The sequence below is a fragment of the Chiroxiphia lanceolata genome, chromosome Z (assembly GCF_009829145.1).
Source record: "Chiroxiphia lanceolata isolate bChiLan1 chromosome Z, bChiLan1.pri, whole genome shotgun sequence".
In the NCBI taxonomy this organism is placed as follows: Eukaryota; Metazoa; Chordata; class Aves; order Passeriformes; family Pipridae; genus Chiroxiphia; species Chiroxiphia lanceolata.
The window spans coordinates 63925143-63943574 of NC_045671.1; the positions used below are offsets into that span (position 1 = coordinate 63925143).

The window sequence follows — 18432 nt, forward strand, 5'->3', positions numbered from 1 at the left end:
AACTCTAGTGTCTGGCACCAATTCTGATACACAGAAGCAATATTTTAATCTTTATCGGAAACTTTCTTGCTCTTTGAGTAGAATTGTGTCTTGACATGCCCTTGACAAAAGGCCCTCTCCAACTATCTTGTAGCCCCTTTAGGAACTGGAAGGTTGCTACAATATCTCCCTGGAGTCTTCTCTTCTCCAGGGTGAACAGTACGAACCTGCTCAGCCTTTCTTCATGGGAGAAGTGTTCCAACCCTCCATCATCTTGGTGGTCCCACTCTGGACATGCTTCTACAGGTCCATGTCCATTTCATGCTGGTGACCCCAGAGCTGGATGCAGCACTCCAGGTGAAGTCTCACAAAAGTTGAGGGGCAGAATCATCACCCTTGACCTGCTGGCTATGCTTCTTTTGATGCAGTCCAGGGTAGGGTTGGCTTTCTGAGCTGTGAGTGCAGAAATTTGTACTAGAGAAGTTATGAAAGATACAGCTGAGTATCTCACAAGACAGCAAGAGAGAGAGGACAATCTTGTAATTAAGAATGGGCTAAGAGGGACTTGTTTCCCTTCATTTATTTTGCTGTCTGGGCTATAGTGCTGTTATTTAAACTTACTGTTTTCGAGAATGCCATTTTCTCCATGCTGGAAAAGCTGAAAGCACTGCACCACTATGAGTGAGTGTCATAAATACAGGGCAATGAGTCTTCCTTGCATGATATCTCCCATTTACAGCTTGGGCCTTTTGCAAGTGCTTTCTCTTCTCAAAATCTATTTGCACACGCAGCAAATTGACTTCCTGATAAGGTCAGTTCTTCAAGGACCAGGGCAGGAGTCAAAGAACTTTTTCAAGGCAGCACAGAGGATTGTCCCTGCTAAGAAGCAGTGTGTTTCCTGTCTGTATTTTTCATGCTTTTCTCAGGGAGCTAAATCCTGTTGTCTTTATGTGGTCCTTATATACTTGAAGTCTTTATTAACATCAGGGACATGATTTGCCTAACTTTTGCCAGACTAGGCAAATTCCTTTTTAGTAGGTACTGTTGGGTTAGTTTAAGTTGCATTACCATAAAGCCTTCCTATCAACTCCAAGGCCTTAGTCTGCTAGGGTGCTGTTGGTTTTTTGTTTGGTTTTTGTTTGTTTGTTTGTTTGTTTCCCCAAATTACACCTAAAACATAGCTTTTCTTAGTGCAAAATTTTCATTTGGATATATTTTAGCTTTTATTTTAATGTATTCCAGCTGTGAAGTTTTAGCTGCAAAACCATGCATGGCATATAGTTCCATACTTATGCACAGATATAAATTCACTTTGGAGGCAGAAAAGCCTTCTAGTGCTTTTCTGGGAAGACATGAAACTCTGTGCATGTTCCTTCTACCTCAGTCAGGTGGCTAGGTTACCCTACACTGTTTAATATGACAAAAAACCACCTATATTTAGACAGAGAATCAGAACACTAGCCATTTACCAGTGGTTAGATTTTGATTCATTCAGAATATTCACAAGTATAGATAAGCAGTGAGTCTGACTTTTGATTGATCTACACCTTTATTACACGATTTGTATTACTACAAGGAAAGAGGTGTGCCTGAATCTGATTGGATATTGTTTCACTTTGTCTTGCATATGGATCAAAGGCAGCATGAAAGCTAGTCCTCAAAATTCAGACTTCTCCTGCTGCTTTTTCTCAATGTATTAAAAGGCTGAGATGCAGAGGAGGGAAAAGGTGTTATTTTTACCTTTCAATCTTTATTGGAAGCCAGAGGAACAGAGAAATGCTAGAGAAAATGGAACGTAAGCCCTGGATGAGCAGATATCCTCTGAAGGCCCCCGGCCCCTTGGGTCCATACCTCTGTATCGGAAAGACAAATTGGAAGGGCACTCTGTGACCTGTGGATGCTAGGCAGAAACATCAAAATATTCCAGTTCTGATCTCTAACACTCTACCTGACCTCAACACAGATAATTATATCAAGTCATGGAATTTGGATGCAAATTTGGTTCTGAGTTTCATGAAAGTTTGCAGAAATCAGGATCTTGCAATTTATGGCTTTAAGAATATGTCTACATGGCATGTGATCCTTGCTGATATAAACTGAAGCTGCTCTCAGTGCTGGTGATTGATGAACTGTGTCTGCCTTCAGCTGATGCATCAGACCCATAGTAAGAGTACAAATGTTCCCCATGCAAAACTAAGTGCCTTGAGATAAATGCCCTATAAAATTGATGAGTCTGGCCTAATTTCTATCACATATCTCTTTAACTTCATTCAAAGGATTTAGGTTTGCGATGTGCAGCAGGACAAACTGACTTTGCTGACCCGCACCTTTATGTAGTATTTACTTTAATGGCCATTGCATCCTTTCCAGAAGGTTTCCTTTCTCCATTATGTAACTGCAAGCTATCTGGGCTGGCACATGAAAGGGTGGTGGCTGTGGAAGACTGGTTGGGTGTGGTGAGTGTCAATGTGCTGTCAAGATACTTCAGTCCCCAGAGTGGTTGCTTGCATTGAAAGCAGAGGAGGACCTCCTCCCTTGGCCCAGAGCACTGCAGAGACACACGCAAAGACTGCAGTCAGCACTAAGACCTTTTGACCTCCCTTATCTAAGACTATACCCCTTCCTTCCCATCAGAGAAACATTTGGAAGCTGAGTGGCATTAAATATTAGGTTTCTCTGTGTAAATACAAAATACACTTGTATCCAAAGCAGGAAAATAGATGTGATGAATAAAAGAAATCAATTATTCTTCCTGTTTCAGCTGGAAAAAATGTTACTGTTTCCCTTCTCCTTACCCTGAATTTCAAAAATAAAGGGAAACGCCTATTATTTGCCAATTGTTCATTATAGAAGAACTGTATTTCCCTCCAGTTATTTGCATTTAAACAACTAAAACTGTAGCACTCTGCCAGTGGCTGTTTTGATTAGGCTTGTATCTATCATTTTTGAAGGTCTTCCATCTCCATGTATTTCTGGAAGTTCTATAAATCAAAGGGAGTAATTTAGAGTGATTTAAAACTAACCTCACTCAACTGGTGTTGCTGACTTGCTCTTTGTTTTTGAGAAAGTTGCTTTGTGCCACGGTTCTTGCCACTGTCTGTTAGGGCTTCAAATGGTTACCATGTGATTGACTATAAAATCATTAGTTCAAATTCATAAAACAGGTGAAAAAACCCACTACATGCTGCAAGTATTATCAGCTCCTATAACTGAAAGACATAACTGCTTTACATCAATTCATACGTATTAAACCCATGTAAAAGACACGAAAGAAACACTATTAAACTGACAACCTTATCATCTGCTGCCCCTGCCACCAGCAAAGCATTGAGGTATTTATGTGCATGTCTAAATAAACACAGATCTATCTGCTCCTGCAACCCATGGTTTTCTTTGGGCTTCTGCAACAGCTCTTGAAAAAAATTCTACATATTTGCAAGACTTACTGCCTTTTATGAGAAGAACAAACTCTGCCTGTTTGTGTCATAAAAAGTAAATGCTAATGCCAGTGTAGCAGAATCGTCTGCTACAGTGTAGCCAGTTCATCTATGTTCTTCTTGTTTTGCTCAAGAGCTGTGCAGGACACCAGACAGAGAAACCTTGAGTACAGGGTGAAACACTTTACCTGGTGCTTTGATTGTCCACATACTCGAAGTCTGCAGTAATTTTTTTTGTTTGTTTGTTTGATGCTTTTTTCATTAGGTAAAGTGGAAGCAGCACTGGACCTCATACTCATCAATTCCTTCCCTCTGGTGGGCAACTCCGAGACATCACTGATATGTATCAATTCCAAATGGCGTTCCCGTGAGTCTATCACAATCGACCGAGACCAGGAGGATGTGACAAACCAGCACCGGGAACCACTGGAAGTTAATGAAGATTCAAAGAGAGCAGCAGCCAAAACAGTGGTGTGGAAGAGGGAACAGGCCAGGGAAACTATCGGAGCATATTACTGTGAAGGGAAACTCAAGGATGAGGTGACAAGGATACACACCATGAAGATGCCACTGCAAGGTACTGTATGGTGGCCAGATAACTGGTTGATACTAGGTGCTAGTCATTTCCTTGTGGAAGTTAGTCAGACATGACAGGTATTCTGCCTGTATCTGGCTACTGCCAGGAACACAAAGTCAGTCGTCAAATAAGGTAAGTACTGGCCTCACTGACCCCATGGAATAGCATATGGCAGTTCCTGCAGTGGGTTTTTCACATCCCTAACCCGTGATTCCTAAGCGAGCTTCTATTTTAAAATCTTGATATGTCTGAAATGCAGATAACTAAACATCACTATTCTATTTTTCTAAATAAATAGGTACCTAAGCCTAGAAAATAATTACCTTGCCTAAGGTCAGCAACATTGGATCTGCACATTCTGTGTCACTGTAAAACAAAAAAAAAGGATCCATCTCAACACTGGAAAGAAACTCCAGAGAAGTTTTACAAAATCTAAGAGAGTTATTTGCAAAAATCCACTACAGATTTCACTATTCACTTGATTTCAGTTTTAAGGCTATGCATGGTAGAAAAAGCAAGGGAGATAGTCAGATGAAAAGGTGGGGTTTCCCAGGTCCAGCACACTACCTGTAAATTACAATTTTTTATGTGCAAAATTTCTCTTGCTTCTGGACCTCATAAGACATCTGGGACAAGGTTCTAAGCAGAGATCACCATAAACTACAGAAAAGTAAAAGCAATTTTGGGTCATTTTCTACAGCACATCAAGTTCTCAAAACTGTGACTGATTTTTTGTAGATTTTATTGTGCTACTAATGTTTTGTGCCATGGTGGCTGGTTAGTCAGGTGACTTTACACTTTTAATCTTTCTTTGTAAGGTTTTAGTAAGACCAATTTTTGTTGTTGATATCTCCTGGAATTAGACAGTAAATTTATAAAAGGAGGTACTTTGATTTGTCAGAGCTGCAGCTAGCTTCTATTTATTTCTTTGAACATGGGTATGTTGGAAGAAAGGTGCATTTTTCTTTGGCTTATGTTTTCTCTGACCAAATGTGGTCTTTGAAGGCTTTGGATTGGTCACCAAGAAAGCTCTGCAGACGCAGACTGACAACTCCATTGTTTCAAAGGAGGCTGCAGTGAGGAGGAGATAAGATAACAGTCCATGGAAAGTCAATATGTGACCTTGCCTGTGGCAGACTGCCAGTGAGCTAAACACATTTCTGGCTGTTCTGTTGTAGAACAACATGCATGGGTGAAAGAATGTCTTCTGAATCAATCAGTTCTTTGCACCGGGTATCTGTGGACCTAGAAGCAGAGACTTTTAAGTAATCAAACTTTGAAAGCTTCTTATGTGGCAGAAGTTGTTCTAACTAGAAGTAACATTCACACCAGCAGTTGATAGGTTTCTTTGATTCATTTCTGGGTTTGAATCTATTTCTCAGATTTTCTCTGCAAAAGTTTTCACTAGCAAAATTTGAACTAGCAAATCCTCAGTGAAGGTGTATAATCTAATCAGATTAGATGGGTGAGGAAGAGGTGCATCAGAAATCCTCAAAGCTATTAAAGTGCACAGAAAGAGGAAGAAGTCAAGAAAGGACTGTGAAGTTTGGCAAAGCATTGGTAACTGGAAAACAGACCTTTTTCCACTTTACTGTTGTTGTCTGTATAATTTTTAAAGGCAGAATGCGTTTTTCAACAGCAAAAATTGAGCAAGAGTTGAAATTTGCAGTTTCCCATTAGGGACACAAAAAAAATCATGGGAAGAAGGAGCACTTCTGATAATCCAGCCACTGTTTTGCATCCTCAGGGCAAGAAGTTGCTGAAACACTCACTAAGTGCTAATCATTTGGTTAGCCCCACTGAACTAGTGGGAACTGCCATCTGCCTGATTATATACGTATTGTAAGGTATGAAGACAAAGTGAGGATTTTTGGTGTAAAATATGTAACAGTAACAGGTTCATTTTCCAAATTTATTCTACACATCTGCTATTTTGAAAGTAACAAGTCTATTCTCCTGAATTCTTTATACTCAGTCATTATGATTACCCATAATATTCATACACACAATGAGAGGGAAAAGTTTATGCTTTATCTTTTCATGGGGAGTGGTGCTTATACTGCATACAGTACATATATATAGAATAGAACACTATAGAGAATAGCCTGTTGTCCATCTAGTCAAATATAATTTATGCAATTTCTCTACACAATAAATGTTTATTTTCATGCGTTATGATTGTATTTTTCCCACAGAAACTCAGGCATAGAGTGGGAAAAGAGACAATAATGGAAACGCTAGCAACAGAGCATTATGGCACTTGTCCTGCAGCTCAGTTCATTATGTCTCTATAAGGCATTGGCACACTTGAGATGTGAAATTGTGTAATACAAGTCACAATCTAAAAATATGTTGGAACTCAGCCCAACAGGGAGTGTGCATTTCTTTCCACTGCAACAATACCCTGAAGAAAAAGTGTTTTTGTTAAGCCTAACCAAATGCAAAGAAAAAAAAAATAGGAATACAAAAGTGTAATATCTTGTTAAAACAATTGGTATTGCCTCACTAAATTTGGTCCAAAAAACACTGCAACTAAATCCCTTAGGATCATTTGTAACTAACAATTTATTTTTGTGAAAGCTATTGAATTTTTTTTTCTTATGTAGCTAATAATTATCACTATGCATTTGTTATTAATAAATAACTTCTAACTTGGGAGCTGACAGTAAGTTGGGATTGCTTGAAGTTTTTGTTTGCCTGTTTCTTATGAGATCTTATTTCATTATTTTCTGTTAGAATTCTCTATTTCTTTAAGATATAAGTGCAGATACCAGTGTCTAGATAAAATGACAAATTCTCAATAGATTCTCATGCATGTACTTAATATCAAACAGGAAGAGTCCTGCTGAAATCAATTGTATATCATTTACAAAGGAATGAAAACATGTGGCAGAGGCTCAGAGCATAAACAGTAGAACTGTACAGGGGATGGAAATTCCATTCTGCAAAGAATTGTGAGTTTTCAATAGTTGTCTTATTTCTAATCATAAATAAAACATTAAAATGTCAAAAATTTCAAGGAAATAATATTCTGGAAGAGAAGCTGGCTTGGGCTGATAAAAATGTTTTCTTGCTCAGATTTTCTTTCTTTAATTTTACATCACATAACAGAAACATTTTGATTTTTAATTAAAATTCCATTCTGAAATGGAAGTAATAAATTGTTCTTTTCTCATATATTTCAAGAATATTATCCTTTTTTAACTCCTCAGATTTTACAGAATAGTATCATGGAGGTACTAACATGAGTTCAGCCTCATACAAACCTTGATTTATCTGCTCATTTTTTACAGCTCTATTGTATATAATATATGGCAGAAAGTTAGTTCATAATTTTTTTCTCTGCTTTCTGATCCTACCTCTGTGTATTTCTTTGCCACCAAATTTTGGCCACAGAGTCCAAATTTGTTTTCTGCATTTCCGTTGTTGTGAATCAAAGAATACTTTATCAACAGCTTGGTAAAAAATAACCAAAAAAAGGAGGCACGATTATAGATAAAAGGCAATTTTTGATGAATAAGTTGTCTGACAGTTCATACTTACTTGTATATGTGTTCCTTAAACAAATTATTTGCTGTGAAATAAATGCAACTTTAACAGAAATGGAACCTGTGCAAGTGCAGAGATGACTAGGAATATGAATGCTCTTCTTCCAGCTGAAGATCAGGGGGGTCTTCCTGTTGGAAAGGTGCCACTCACCTTGTTGGGGAGGCAGGTGGCAGCAAAAGGAGAAACAGATTGACTTATCTGAGAGGAACTTGCACAGGAGGAACTCTTAAGGCTAAACAGCTTCAAAAATAGAAAGAGCAAAGGGACTGGTGCAAATCAATGCCTCACTCTCCTGAGTGCTCTAAAAGGGGAAGTACAAAGGTGCAACAATTCTTACTCAGGTAAAGAGCTGAAAAATTTGGAAGTCAACTTCACCTAAGAAGAGTTTTTTCCCCATATAACATATCAACAGCAGTATGGCATAAACACTCAGAGCTAAAAATGAACTGAAAACCTGAATTTGTCCTCAAAACACTTCATAACTTTCCTTTGGAATTTTCAAAGTAAATGAAAGGAAGCATCCTTGACTTCTAACTTGTTTCAAAGTAATATGGTAATTAAAATCACCATTTCACCGGTTTAAAAAAGACTGTTTCTTGAGATTTTTCTGTCCCTTTTCCAATTATCTTCTGAGAATATTTTTCCACGAGTAATGATAAGGAAAAGGCAGGAATGTTGTGAAAATCCTTCTATCTATTGCTTTCTTTTTTTTGTTTAATCAAGAACTATAGACAAATGTGTAGAAATACCTTTCTGTTTAAGCAGGAAAATGAATTTCAATTTTCCACTGGAAATTTGAAAAATATCACTGATCTAGACAGTTCCTCACATAGAATTTTTATTTTAATTGAGTCACACTTTCAGCTGAGAATATTTTGGTAAAAGTACCACTGCCTGTCTATATTATTTTTTTTTCATTTGGTTCTTAGTGCAAGCCAACACTCTGTATTTTCAGAGAGCATGGTGAACAAGCACAAACCTATTCTATCTATGCATCTTCTCCAGACCCTGCATGATTGTGATCTCCTGAACTATTTTGACAGTCCTGCATCATAAAACTTAAATAGAAAAGAACTGAGTCACTCTAGGTATTTTTTTGCCAATGACAGCATGTTCCCTACAATACAATTTCCAGTACTTTATCCAGTCTGCTTTAAAAATGTCTCAAGGGATCAAGAAACTTGGGAAAGTGTTTTACAGCCAGTTGGAGCTCCTAGTTATGAAGTATTTCCAGTTACTCAGCCAAAAGCCCATTATTTTTTCATGCCCCAGGTTCTAGTGGCAATCTGTTGTTTCAGGATATAGGCAGTTCCTCTGTCTTTGCCAAACATAGATTGAGGCTGATGCTGGTAAAGAATCAGTTTATGCTCTAAAGAAATTTAGATGTCAAAACCTGGGTCCGGGTCATGCTGCAAACCATTCTCAGCTTTCAGGCCAGGGAGAAGAAAGTGACAATAACTGCTATTTACCACATGCTTCTGTTCTGTTTTCAGCCTCATTCTACCCAGTGGCATTAACTGTTACAGCAAATAAAGGAGAGCATGTGAATATTTCCTTCATCAGAATGGCATCAAAAGAGGAAGATGCAGTGATCTACAAGAATGGTAATCAGTCTTTCTCATCTTTTCACTTTCCTGCTATCATTGTCTTAGCTAAGTGCCACGTAACTGTTTTAAAGTTACTGCTGATGCTGCCCATGCTGTGCAACTGTATCAGACATAATTCCTCATACATTTAATGTTCCTAAGGGAGCCATTTGCAATGTCCAATACGTTGATCTGATTTGTTTCTCTTTCACCAAAATACCAAATCCTCTGTTTATACCTCTGCTTTGTTTCTTAATTTCCTTTTTGATGTCCTTATACGTCTCCTCATATATTTGCCTGGGTTTAGCTTTTGTTTTGGTTTTTGTGGGTTTTTTTTTGTTGGTTTTTTTTTTTGTTGTTGTTGTTGTTTGGTTGGTTTTTTTTGTTTGTTTGTTTTGTTTGTTTTGGGGGTTTGGGGGAGGGGTTTTTGCGGTTTTTTGTTTGTTTGTTTTGTTGTTTTTTTTTTTCTGTGCCACTGTGAAGCCTGTGTGTCTTTCTTTGCACTTCTACCGCTTTTCAAGTCATACATTTCGTTCCTCAAATGGCTTTTTGAGGTCATTTTTCTTCTATGATACTCTTCAGGCTAAGAAATTAATCACTAGTAGTCTGCTATTAGAAAGAAAAAAACTGTAAACAAAATTTTGTCCTTATTTCATTCAACTACAAGAATTAGTCAGGCTGCAGCTTTCATAACACCAACTTTTCTGTATAACATGGGACCTAAATCACGTGTAATTCACTGTTCAGCTGTGTGTTGCTCCTGCTTGACACTTGGAAACGTGTGTTCTTTGCTATCTACCTCCTGTAGAAATGTAGGAATATATAGGTCACTAAAACTCCCTGTGCCTTCATATTTAATTAGAATGTTAGACCCCAACAAATTATAGTTGTGGAAAGCACAACATATTTGTCTGATAGTTTAGCATACAGTAAGCTACCAGGAAACAGGGAGTAAATACAATAGGATGAAGTAAGGATGTTAGTAAAAGAATAGTGCAGTGGGTCAGCCTCAACCTCAGTTACTGGTTACCTGGAGCACTTTTCTACAGTCTGGAAGACAAAAATAAATAAAAAGTGTCTTTTAAAAAGGTAATATGCAAAGTAGAGTTACATAAATACCTCCTTCTTTGCTCTTCAGAGATTCAGCTATGCCAGGCACAGTGGGGAAAGTTCACCATCACTTGTCATTTCAGGGTCTCTAGGAAATTTTGTTATTTCCTGTCAGCATTCTCTCATACAAGAGCCAGATGAGATGCTGGAGCAGGAGTGCTTACATCATGGTGTTCCCATAACTGGGATTCCATCTGGAAATTTGGCAAAAATCCCAAACTGACTCTGGAAAGTAGGTCAAATTTTTCACCTGAGATGCTGCTGGAACAACATACCTGAGAATTCCTGATACAGCAGCTGGCAAAGAAGACAAAATACGTCTCCTGCCATATGTAGCTGTTGCAGTCTTTCATTTAAGTAATTTAAAGTACTACTTCCCCCTTACAGGGCCTCACGATGGCTGTCTAGAGGATGAAATTGTTCTTCTAAACAGCGTTTCTTTGAGACATCAACCTAACATGTGCCATCTTGGAAAATAAGCCATAAAAAATTAAGCCTTGCTAACAGACTGTGAGCATATGCCTCTCTTAATGCTTTGCTATCAAGTTTGTTACGCAGCTTGTAAGTCAAAAGATATCCAGAAAAAACCTCACAGTTTCAAAACAAATCCATTCCATCATTTGTACTCTTAATTTGACCCTGTTTTCTTGGAAAACTCTTGTCATGTGTTGTCATGGTCTGAAATGACCTACACTCTTTTGGCTGTTTTCGTAATGATCCCCCAGCCAAGTTTCATGTTTTTGGCTGTCTGAAATTTGACTATAGTCAGATTGCTAGTATGATAATATTCATGATCACAGACAGTAAAGGTCCTGCTTGATGCTGTTTACCTTTTAAAATATTTCAGAAAGGTGAAAAAAAATGAAAAAAGTGTTACATTTTCAGTGTAACTGTAAGGGGATGTAGAAGGTAAGGACATTTGTGAGCATATCATCTGTTTAATGGTCATTCAGCCATTCTAGCTGGCAAGTCAGAATAGGATCAGGCTGTCTGTCAGGGCTGTTAATGTGAGAAAGTTGGGGTTATGCAACCTGGAGAAGAAAAGTCCCCAGGGAGACCTTATTGTGGCCTTCCTGTACCTAAAAGGGGTTGAAGGAAAGCTGGAGAGGCACTTTTGACAAGAGCATGTAGTGGCAGGACAAGGGGGAATGGCTTTAATCTGAGAGAGGATGGGTTTATATCAGATATTAGAAAGAAATTCCTGTATGTGAGTATAGTAAGTCACTGGAACCTGATCTAGGGAAAGGTGTCCCTGCCCATGGCAGGGGGTTTGAACTAGATGATCCGTATGGTTCCTTCCAGCCCAAGCCATTTTAGTGAGTCCTGTATGGACATGCAGTACCCATTAAGTCACAGTTCTGCTCTGTGGGTTTGCTGCTGGTTGGCTTTATTTGTAGAGTGTATATGAGTGCATGCACATGTATTTTAGTGAGAACTGGATGGACCTGGCATTAGCTGACAGCAGCAGCTTTGCTCTAACAGACTGGAGTGGAAGGACTCCCAGAGGTCCTGAAGTTCAATGGATGCAGCTTCTCTTTGACAGTAATCAATGTTCAAATGTTGTTATTATTTCCACCCAGAAGGATGGGAGGACACCAAATGCTATTGCCTTACTTAGCAAACATTTATGATCAACTGCAGCAACTATAGAATAACACAGATAAGCCCTTTGGTGAAAAAAAAAAAAACCACAACAACAAAACAACAAACCAAAATAGAAGAGACAGAAACATGTTAAATCTAGGAAGAAAAGATAAAGCTGTGCTCAGTTCTTTCTGTTTTGGTCTCCTCAGCAAGTCTTTGTGCTGCTCAGACTAAACTGGACCTGGTTGGCATTTGCTATTGAACTCCAGCTACCCTAAACTCCTTATGGATCATTGCCCCTCACCTCAGAAAAGACCAAGAAACCAAATGAACATTTTAACCACTAGACTCTTAGCAATGCTGAATGTGAAGTTGTTTGTCCCTTTCATATACTAAATCTCCTCAAGATCTAGCTGCTTCTTTACTCACACCTCTCAATATGAAAAACTAAGATAGCTAAAGAGCTGCCAGAAAATTCATAACTAATAAGTTGATTCTGCTGCTAAGCCCATCCCAGCTATCCCTCTTCAGTAACCAATGCAAACTGACTTCTGCATGTAGAGGATGAATGACTTCTGTCTATGATATCTGTGTGCTCCTTTTCCAGGTTCCTTCATCCACTCTGTGCCCAGGCATGAAGTGCCAGGGGAGCTGGAAGTATCCTATCCTCAAGTTCAACCACACGATGCAGGGGTTTACTCTGCCAGATATATAGGAGGAAACCTCTTTACTACTGCTTACACAAGGCTTATTGTAAGACGTAAGTTCCATTAATGTGTGCTGTTGATTATTTTTTTAAAGTCATCATGAACCTGAAATGAAATATTGTGCCCAAATAAGGGCTAAAATCTTTCCTAGCATACACTGCCACCAGGTTATGTCAGAAGAAACTTCTTCCCATGGATCTTTGGTACAAGCTGATATTGATTTATACAGAGAGAAAAATAAAACATCAGATTTAAGTTCAATTCATCTTAGCTATTTCCAGGAGAGCTAGCTCTTTTTTTGGTATCTCAGCTTTTTAAACATCAAGTGAGTATGAATGAAGGCTGTCATTCTCCACTGTGTCTCCCTGTTTCTATGGTGGGCTATATTCAAACCTTATTTATTTTAAGATTTATCATCTTCTTCACAAACTATCGTAGCCTTAGTTAGCTCTTAAGGTTCATTTCCTAGTGGATGAAAAGACAAGTTTGGATATTTTCTATTAAGTATTCTAAATGTCTTGAGGCTCATGCTGCTGTGTCCATTTTCATCAGATATAAAGAAAACTGTATTCTATTAACTTGGATAGAAATATAAAATTTATATGAAAAAATAAAGAGCTGTTCAAATATCTCACAATATAGAGAAAATGTTTATGATGGTAACATAACATCCACAGGATACTTCTAGGAGTTGCAAATGAATTAATGTAGCGCCTCAAATTTGAATTTTGAAGCTACTCCCAATTTACTAATTAAAGTGGTCCAGTTGGCTGGGGGATGGGGGTTCTATATGGATTGTAATTGTACGTATTTTACTGTTTGTCTTAAAAATAATTTTACAACTTGATGGATTACTAAGAAGACAACAAATATGTCATATTTTTCCAAAAAAAGGATGTGAAGCTCAGAAATGGGGCCCTTCCTGTAGCTCCCATTGTCCTTCCTGCACAAACAATGGCATTTGTCATGAAGATACTGGGGAATGCATCTGTCCTCCAGGTTTTATGGGAAAAACATGTGAGAAAGGTAAGTAAATAATACTTTCAGAGGCTGCTTATTAATTTGTTCTAACAGGAGCTGGCATATTATTGAGGGAAGCATCATATGGAGTAGCCTTGTTTTACTCTAAAGCTGTAGTATTTTCAGCTGGTGCTGGAGACAGGACAGAGTTGAGTGAGATGAACCCTGAATTAGTAAGGCTGCTCTTGTGGTTGTGATTTAATTTCTCCCTCTCTTCTTTTATTAGAGATAATTTTGCTAGGGAAGATTTATATTTCCAACACTTCTTGATCAATACGACAACATGTTAGACAATATCTTCTAGTCTCTAGGCTCCTTGTCTCACAAAAGGCTGGAGCACATGATCTTCCGAGGTCACTTCCAGCTGGGGCTGTCCTGTGATTCTCTTGAAATGAGTATGCTCAGTGCTACCGACTGACTGCTAAATGCGTGGCAGAATAGGAGATCTTAAGGATACATTGGCACTGGGAAACATGTTAGAGATTCCCTGGCTGCTTCTGAAGAAGCTGCTAATGTGCTCACAGGGTGCTTGGTCTCTGTAGGTGCATATCGACAGGATATGTCTGTTTCTGCATGTCTGTGTCTGTGACAACAAGTCTGGATTCTGGAAGAATTAGAATAGGCATCACATTGCTTTGACCTCTCCAAGCAACTTTTGCATTCATTACTAAACACATATCCTTATATTTGACCGAATTTCAATGCTGCAAATACTAGAGCTAAGCTATTGAAATAGCTGACACCCAAACCACTGCAGGGTAGCACTGCTCTTATCATAAAAGCAAAACCTTGAGATCAGCGGCTTCATATGTGCTGACCTCTAAGAAAAATATTTGGTTTTCATGGTACTCTTTGTCTATTTTACATTAAAAGGGCTTATAAAGAGGGTTTATTGCTGCAGCTGTGTCACCTCCTATCCAAAGCAAGGGGTGTTTGGCTGATAGATCCTCACAGTGAGAGAGTTATGTTTGTTTCTGCTACCAGTATTTACCTTTAGAACAGTTGTGGCTTAAGTTGCTATGGTTGTTAATGTATATGGTATCTGAATGGTCAAAGTGATATTTTTTATTTAAATTCAACTTTTCTCTTGTCTAAAGCTGTATTGTTAGAAGCACTAGCTCTTTTATGGACAGTGCTCTTGGCTTATTCTTTCCCTCTCTCCCTCCAACAGCTTGTGGAGCCAACATGTTTGGCAAAACATGTGAAGAGAGTTGTAAAGAAAATTACGGCTGCAGAAACTATATGTTCTGCCTACCAGATCCATATGGTTGTTCTTGTGCCACAGGATGGATGGGACTGGAGTGTGATAAAGGTATAGTAAAATAAAAAAAAAAAAAAAAAAGTGGTGTTCTGGACATAGGAAATACAGAAGGGAACTAACAGGATTTTAGGTAATAGGTAGGATTTTTTACAGTCGTGATTTTACGAGTCAAGTTTCAATCACGAGACCGAAAACTAGTGGAAGACATTTTCTAGTACCTTTGCACTAACTGGAACATTTGTACTTGCAGAATGCAAACCTGGTTTTTATGGGTCGGATTGCAAACTTAAATGCAATTGTCACAATCGAGGGACATGCGACAGATTTAAGGGCTGCATCTGCTCCTTCGGATGGCATGGTCTGCAATGTGAAAAAGAAGGTAAAGCAAGGTAACACGGTAGTAAATGGCTTTTTCAGTGTAACTGAAACAGATCCTAATGCTGGTAGAGCATTACCACTCCAGGCTGGTATCCTCGGTCTGCCCATTACATTCCAGGGGCCCAGACAGTTCTGTACAACCTGTACAACCTGTACAACCTGTAAAACACTGCAATACAGTGTTTTAAGCCTCTGACCTATATGTTGCATTTATGAGGATGATATGCTATCAGTTAATCTGATTTTGCTTTCATTAGGGGTAGATTTTCAAGCTTTACTCCATAGGATTTGACACTGACCTTAACATCAATCACTGACAGAAGCTGCACATCCAGCTTTTTTTTAATAAACAGACAAAATGGAAAGCAAGTAGATACTGTACATTCAGAACATGTGTGCAAGATTTTGCCATGGCTAGGCTGGCTGTGCTTTGAATGTCAGTGAGAAAGAGAGAAGAGGGGTGGGGAAAAGAAAGAAGAGGCCTTGTTCCTTCTCATATTTATGATGTAAAAATGCTGACTACGGTAAGTCTGATTCTTGCATATGCCCACACGAGGGAAGGTAGAACCAGTCACCCACAACTGCCTGTGCTTATTGTACACCTAAACCTGTTTTGGTCCTGTTTCCTTAAAGTTCTCTCTGAATGATGACATAGTACCATACATCTTCTGTAGGTTCAGCAGATCTTTCACCCCAGATAGAAAACCTACTAGATCCCGTAGAGCTCAATTCTGGTGCTGAGTTCAAGCCATTTTGTATAGCAACTGGGAAGCCACTTCCTAAATCTGAAGAATTCAAACTTTTGAAGCAAGATGGAACTGTCCTAAGGGTAGGCTCCTGATTAATTGCTTTCTCTTATTTATGCTGTTTAGATTGACTTTATCTGTAGTTAATGAACACTGATGTTTTCAAGCATAATGTGAAATTTTGATATTCTGAGGTACCCCATGAACACCCGGGCATATATGAAACTTATGGAATTGGCCATTTCAGATGCTTTTTATTGATATCACTAAACTCAAGATGAGTTTCTTAATTGTGAGAAAGTATCATTGGAATATTCCAAAATGCTCACATTTTTTATGCCCTGTACGTGTTTTGTCATTTCAGCCTGCCCGAATTTCCACCAGTAATCGCTCTGAAGCCATGTTTACAATTAATCGAATCCAGCCCCGTGATACAGGAACCTGGGTTTGCAGTGTGCAGACAGTAGCAGGAATGGCAGAGAAACCATTTCAAGTTACAGTCAAAGGTAAAAGTGAGAATCTCTTCAAGTGTCTTTGTCTCTCTAATTTTAAGCACAGCTTTACACCCGGCAGAGCCTTCTGTTCTCTTCACTGCAGGATAAGGCCTGAATAAATGTCTACAGTCAGAATATGAACAGAAACTCTTTATAAGCAACATATTAATTATGTATATTGAAAAAAATAAGTGTGATGGTAAGGTTTAGAAGAACACCCACTTTTTTTTTTAATATCTAAACTGTCAGCTTTAAGGCGTAAAGCCCTGTCTACTTTGTGAGAGTTTTGAAGAACATCTCCCATTTCCCTGCAGATTTAGGATATACCAGAGTCTTGCTGATAGAGGGAGCTAAAAGGCTGGTTTAATACTTGCATTCTTGTTCAGTTCCTCCTGTGCCACAGTATCCCCCAAGACTGACAGACAGTGGACATAATTTTCTCATCATTAATATCAATGCTGAGTTACATCTTGGAGACGGACCTGTTGTGTCAACAAAACTTCTGTACAAACCAGCAAAACGTTATCAGTCCTGGATGTCTGTGGAAGGTAAGATGGTGTTCTTTAATTTCTTTAAACGGAAATTTCAGCTGAGAACTGAAACACCACGTGGTGTCTGTTCTTGATTAGACTGAAAAGACTCTTCAGTGCATAGAAGTTGAATTTTTTATGACTGGATGTGTGACTCTGTTTAACACTAAACATAATGTTCATGTGAATGTGGCACACCAAGAGTGGTCAAAAGTGTATATTCAGTTTACAGTAACCAAAGCTTTTCCCCTCCTTCCCTATGATCAACTGCACTTACTGCTCCACCCAGTTGTTAAAAACTCCTATGTAAGCAGCAGGTTTTCAAAAGCAGTGAGCAGTGTGGAGATGTCTTGAAGCATCTACCATCTTGCTTCATGTCAATTGTGCCCCTGGTGAGATAAATAACTTACCAAAATATTTGTCAGGAATTGTATGGGCAGAATGAAGTCTGCTTATGAGTTAGATGACCTCTTCCAGCTATGCTTAAACATTTTATGCATGGCTTAAAATACTATACAAAACATTACAGAACTTTAACAAGTAAACAACTACTGTTACTAATTCAGTATAATGAAAGATCTGCATACACAATGCACACTGCCTAAGCAACAAGTCTTGTTTTGTCCTGAAAGAAGGGCAGATGAACAAGTGCTGGGTTGGAGCTCAACTTAAAAATAATTATTTCATACTTCTAAATAGTTTATCTTAGTGAATCAGGAAAAGCAACAAAAAACACGAGCCTAAGTATTTTATCTTATATTTCCAAACCTTTACTTTCTTAACATATTTCAGCATGGGCCACGGCTTTACTTTCTTTTGACTTTTGTTGTCAGTAAAAGGTGCAACTAAAAGGCTGGACAATCTGGAACCCAAAACAGAATATCAGTTCTGTGTTCAGCTGAGTCGACAAGGGGAAGGTGGGGAAGGCCATCCTGGACCACAGGCTAGCTTCACAACAGCTGCACTTGGTAAGTCACATCTTGGCTTTTCACAAATGGGGTGTTCCGGCTGTTCTTCTCTGTGGTCTGTCCCTTGATCTCTGCCAGAGCACTTTCATTTGAGCAAAGAAGGCTGGACCTGAAGTAGAGTCCTTCAAAATAACCTCAGGTACAGAGATTAAAAAAAAAAAAAAAGTAAGGAAAAACCAAAGACAAAAAACTGAGGTGAAGAAAACCACAAAAAGGCAGCTATTATTTTCCCTGATTTAGAGATGAGGGATCTGGGAACGGAAAATTTATATATTTTGTCTGACTAGGCAGCAGAGTTGGAGGTACAAATCACTTCTGGAATTTTCCCTCTTAGTATTTGATAAATTTGCTTTAAAAATGAAGAAGTTTGAAAAAACAGGAAAGGTTTTAGTCCACTGAGGATAGCTCCCAATCTGAATACAGACATACAAAATAAATGAGGATTGCAGGAGGAACTATCTAACAAGACAACAACACAGTTGGTTTCTCACATCTAAAAAGTGCAT

At 38.5% G+C, this 18432-nt stretch overlaps 1 protein-coding gene and 1 long non-coding RNA gene across 2 annotated transcripts in view; one reads left to right on the forward strand and one right to left on the reverse strand.

Moving 5' to 3' along the window:
• The window catches only part of LOC116781168, an 844439-nt gene that overhangs the window by 304774 nt on the left and 521233 nt on the right, over nucleotides 1–18432 (reverse strand). The gene's annotated exons all lie outside the window — the stretch shown is intronic.
• TEK (TEK receptor tyrosine kinase) overlaps nucleotides 1–18432 on the forward strand; it is a 37113-nt gene that overhangs the window by 7259 nt on the left and 11422 nt on the right. The window contains exons 2-11 of the mRNA XM_032676781.1: nucleotides 3682–3993; nucleotides 9036–9146; nucleotides 12430–12582; nucleotides 13424–13555; nucleotides 14721–14861; nucleotides 15061–15189; nucleotides 15863–16017; nucleotides 16299–16440; nucleotides 16815–16976; nucleotides 17792–17926. Coding sequence (XP_032532672.1) covers nucleotides 3682–3993; nucleotides 9036–9146; nucleotides 12430–12582; nucleotides 13424–13555; nucleotides 14721–14861; nucleotides 15061–15189; nucleotides 15863–16017; nucleotides 16299–16440; nucleotides 16815–16976; nucleotides 17792–17926 — 1572 coding nt within the window. The remainder of the gene's footprint in view (nucleotides 1–3681; nucleotides 3994–9035; nucleotides 9147–12429; nucleotides 12583–13423; nucleotides 13556–14720; nucleotides 14862–15060; nucleotides 15190–15862; nucleotides 16018–16298; nucleotides 16441–16814; nucleotides 16977–17791; nucleotides 17927–18432) is intronic.